This window comes from Montipora foliosa, chromosome 9 (assembly GCF_036669935.1).
Source record: "Montipora foliosa isolate CH-2021 chromosome 9, ASM3666993v2, whole genome shotgun sequence".
In the NCBI taxonomy this organism is placed as follows: Eukaryota; Metazoa; Cnidaria; class Anthozoa; order Scleractinia; family Acroporidae; genus Montipora; species Montipora foliosa.
In genome coordinates this window covers 6,646,653-6,651,652 of record NC_090877.1, presented here as the reverse complement: position 1 = coordinate 6,651,652, position 5,000 = coordinate 6,646,653, and the positions used below count along the sequence as shown (strand labels likewise).

General features: G+C 43.9%; 1 protein-coding gene across 1 annotated transcript; it reads right to left on the bottom strand.

Moving 5' to 3' along the window:
• Nucleotides 1–3,386: 3,386 nt before the first annotated feature.
• LOC137971403 (neuropeptide Y receptor type 1-like) lies at nucleotides 3,387–4,403 on the bottom strand. Its single transcript, XM_068818237.1, has one exon. It carries the CDS (start codon nucleotides 4,401–4,403, stop codon nucleotides 3,387–3,389), a length of 1,017 nt encoding a protein of 338 aa, XP_068674338.1.
• Between the last annotated feature and the right edge of the window lie 597 nt (nucleotides 4,404–5,000).

Here is a 5,000-nt window from a genome sequence, read left to right as displayed (position 1 = left end):
TTAGCAACCTACCAACAAATCCAAATGAAGTCGATTCAACCCCTAGTAGCGTTCGCCCTGCAGCCGGGCTTTCCTTTTCGGGCGTCCAGCTCGAACTCAACGATCGGTTCCAAATATCGCTTGCTTCCACGTCAACCTCTGTCTCGTCTGGGCGAGTTATTCCAAGGGCTCGATCGGGTCGTTTCATTCCCTATGCAAGAGGAAACCTTGGGGGGGGGGGGGGGGGGGAAGTGGGGGAGGCGAAGAGTAAATCGAACCACGAAGTCGTCTTTAAGGAGGTTTAGTGGTAGAGTTTCGTGCATTTGTTTCATTATAAATTTTTTTCAATGTTATGAACATATTAGCCATGTTTACGTTAAAGGGGGTCAACTCTTCTTGATATTTAAAGAACCCCCCATATAAAGGTTAACCCGAACTCTTCACATTGCCCCCAGTATGCGGCGTCGCAGAACTGTTATTCCTCGTCGACATCGAGCACCTTGCACCAATCTAAATCCAATTCTCGGATTCACATGCAAAATTTCTGTAAAAATTTCGCCCAGGGAGGTATTATCTATGTCAGTGAATGATTCTGTTAAGCTAATGACCCCAAACTCTTTCCTCCGCCTCCGCAAAGTTCTTTCGGAAACACGAAGGGTTCAGACGTAGACAAAACATGGACCCCAGGTCCATGGACCACCACTGTGGACCCGGTCCATGGACTACCCCTGTGGACCACCCTTCATTTTGTACAGTTTCAAGCAGAAAAATCTTAGACGAGCCTGGCACTTATCTGGACAATTTAAGCAATAATTAGTCTCTCACAGAGACATGAAAGGCTTCAACGGGATTCGAACCCATGACATCTGCGATGCCCCTGCAATGCTCTACCAACTGAACTATGAAGCCACTCAGTTGGGAGCAAGTCATGTTTTGCATACTTCGTCCTCTTGGGGCCTTAGCATGCCTTTTTGGCCTGGCCTGTCTTATGCCACGCTTGTAGGTCTGGACTCAGCCGACCGGTTGGCCCAGGTGGTTGATCATCGGACTACTGTGCGGGAGGAGTCGCGGGATCAAAATCCCGGCCGGACCAACACTCTGGGTCTTTAAATAACTGAAGAAAAAATGCTGCCTTTGTTATGACATTTGCAAATGGTTAGACTCTCTAGTATTCTCGGATAAGGACGATAAACCGTAGGTTCCTGTAATGGCCGAGGAAATATTTCGTCATTTGTTTTTTTCTTAATTAACCGCGAAGGGTTGCGCGAGATCTTCGTGCGTAGGCGAGGGTTGCGTGTACATATCATGCGAGCATTTACCATGTAGCATGTAGGTATATCTACAAAAGCAGTCTGGCAAAGTTCCCCACAAAGTGTTGTTCATTGACCTTGAAAAGCCACTAAGAAAGTGGTCAACTACATATTAGGTGGCATAGGTGTCTATAAGAGACAATTGCTTAAATCAGTATCCCATACCTAGGAGCGACGTTTTTAGAGACCGCGATTTATTGACGTCACAGCGTCACCGAACGGGAAATTTCTTTGTTTCTTGAGGAAAAGGTAGTCTAAGAGTAGAATGGTCCGCAAAACTGCCTTGACATAGGCTTAATATGGGAGTTGTTCGCTCGTAGTCATGGGCTACTGCTTAAATTGTCCAGATAAGTGCGACAATCACTTCTCTCTTTCGTCTAAAGATTTTTCTGCTTGTAACTTTACAAAATAAGGGGTGATCCACAGGGGTAGTCCATGGACCGGGTCCATGGTTCATGTTTTGTATACGTCCCAAGGTTTCTTGCTATGGCAGCCCAGCGAAATCCAGCTCCATTACGAAGTACTTCCAACAAATCTTCTGAAATATCGAGCCTCGGGCGGCCTGGAACACCTGATCTCACAACACCCACTCTGACGGTTGAAAGTTGTTCTTCCTCCTCTGCGTGCAAAGCGAAATAAGAGAAGTCCTCGCCTTGCCTTTGTTGACTACCAGTAAATAAGAGAGTGTCGAGATCAGAAAGCAGTTGTACTTCGAACCAATACGAAACTCGTAGTCTTAAAGACGTCGAGGCGTCGTGAAAGGAATTCAGCAGAGTCGAACGACAAGCTTGCGTTAAGTGAAAGCACTAATAAGTCTTGCAAAGAACGAAAGAATTCTCCCAATTCGTAATGGGCGAGTTGGTTTCTCACCGACATTTTTATATACCTCAAAACAACACGTCACGCTAGTGACAGGAAGGTCCTAAGCCCATAATAATTACTATATATGAAGTACCTACCTGCCCATTTTTGCCAACCGCTGACCAGCTTTTGATTGTTTCGTCGTCAAAAATCCCCACGCACTTGGCTCGAAATGAGAATTTTCTGCTTTCGATTCCACGATAGCTGATGAAAATAACAGCCGGTGATTACGACGTCCATGCGTGGATGCTGCAAATGAATTCATTGGGCTTATTAGCCTAATTAATTCCCATTTGGCTTTTGCTTTTTTTTCATTTTTCTATGACAACGTTTTTGCAATTGGGTGTATGCGGTTCGATTTATTTTTGTACGGTTCTATTTATTTTTTGCTGTTTTGATATTAAATGAACAAGTTTCGATTTATTTGTGCGCGTTTAATATTGTATGAACTCGTTTTGAAGATTTTGTCCGTAACGGAACGCCGTATAGGACCCCATGCATTTCTATCAAACCTAAAATTCACAAACCCAGGCCGTCCAATTGTTTCAGCATGCAGTTGCCCAACCGCACTTACCTCGAGCTATTTAGACGAAATCATGACACCCATAGCCAAGTCACTACCTTCGTACATCAAAGACAGCAATTAAGGTTAGCTTTATCTATGTTTAGGTTTGTTTTTGTGTTGGTAAAACATGTAGCTTACAAGACGTGCTACACTCTTCGACCGCTGTCCTATAAACGCGTGTGCTCGATCATCGATCAACGCCTTCGATACAGCTTCACCCTCGCGGGATACGGGAATTAAAAAAAAAAAAACATTGCAATTGGAGACTACGAAGACTACGTCGAAGAAAAAAAAAGGAATGGGCCCGAATTGTTGTCGTGGCTGCCTACGGCATCCCACGGAATGATTTGTATTTGATGGCCTTTGCACGTTTTCTTAGTTGATATTTGCATGCACGCGAAGAATGGTGGGGGTGCAGCGATGGCGTAGTGGTGAGAGCACTTGCCTCCCACCAATGTGGCCCGGGTTCGATTCCCAGACTCGGCGTCATATGTGGGTTGAGTTTGTTGGTTCTCTACTCTGCAGAGGTTTTCTCCAGGTACTTCCCCTTTCCTCAAAAACCAACATTTGACTTGATTTGCGTTACTTGTTAATTTCAGTTTACAGTGTCCCCAATTAGTGCTCCAGCGCTAGAACGGCAAGACACTTAAAGAAAGTTCCTTTCCTTTCCTTTACTCCGATTGGTCAGTGGCGTTTCTGTTGAATTTGAAAACCACTGGACCGACTGAATCGGACATGCGATTTTCCAGCGGTGCTTGTGTTGTTGACGGCTCGCTTGACGAGTGATAACACGAGTGATGGCAACAGAATCCGAAGATGCGCAATAAGAACTTGAAGTAACTTTGACGATAACGTTTGTTCATAATACCATACACAAGCGGATTCACACAGCTATGCATTCTTGTAAGAATGTCTGATGCAGTCCACAACTCGTCGTAAGAAACATTTTTGAAATCTGAAAGCAACCAAGCAACTTGCGTCGGTAACAAAAGAACCAAGAATAATAAAACAATAACTGCCACAGTTTTCAGAATTGCAGAACTCTCTCGACTGGTTTCTTCCTGTGTAGTACTTTCGCTTTTCAATCTGCTTCGTGGTACGACGGGCCGTCTCCGTAAAAACAGCCATGTTCTAAAGTAACAATTTGCTGTTACGATAAGCGGCATTATAAACTGAACGCTGGTAAGTATTGCAGTATACGCCCGGCGCATACCTAACGAAGGCCAAACCTCATCACACAGGCCGGGGCCTCTCAGTGGTTTGATAACAAAGAGAAGAGGCATAGCGAACGTGAAAGCCACCAACCACACGAGGGAAACCCACATCAATACAGTCCTTCGTTTTAGTTTTGGTCTCCACGGGTGAGTGACAAGATAACATCGATGTACTGCAGTCGATGTTATGGTAAAAAGCCCCGCGTTGTAACCAGTCGTAACAACTGTCGATGTGAATGCTTGGAATACACACGGAACAGTTACGTCAAATTGTCGGAGGAAGGAAAACTGAGAGTCCAAGCACAGTAGCACTAAATCGGCACATGCTAAGCTTGTGACAAATATTGCGTTGATTGTTTTCCTAGTTTCCTTTTCCAGTACGATGATAAGGACAAATATGTTTCCAAAAAGCCCAATCAATAATACCACCATTATAAACACAAACTCTATCCACCATTTAGTTCCGTCGTCCATTCTTGATACTTGCAGTCACGGTGCGCCGTTAAGTTGGACTGAATTGATTCAACTGAGTTAGTTACCTTGCGGAATCCGCCAATTTATCGTTTTGAACGTGACCGATAAATGCCGGTTGTTTTATTTCATCTGTAGTGCAATAACAGTTGTCAAGGAATTGTAGTTGTACAAAATATTGCTTAATGACAAGTAAATCAACTCAACCAAATCGGTGCGCGCGAGCATGCTTCTTCACAATGGGGACGTAAGTAAGCTTGACCTGTGTTTCTTGCTTTGCTGGATTTTCTCTGTCAAGATACGACAAAACCTGTTCATCAGGTTGTGCATATTACGAGTTGTGATGCACTTAGGAAGTTTGGAGAGCACTTAGCAAACCAGATATTCTCCCTCAACTTCCCGCGTTTCACCACCTCGAGGCACACACGCTAAATAAATAAATAAACAAATAAAATAGGCTGGTTTTGAATAGCCCATGTACATCACGGCGTCTTCTTACTACCAAGACCAGAATGCTTTGACAAAATGCTTTCTTATTCAGATCTGACAATGAAAAAACCACTGAATTGTTTATATTTTCCTTAAAATCTTCATTCAAAA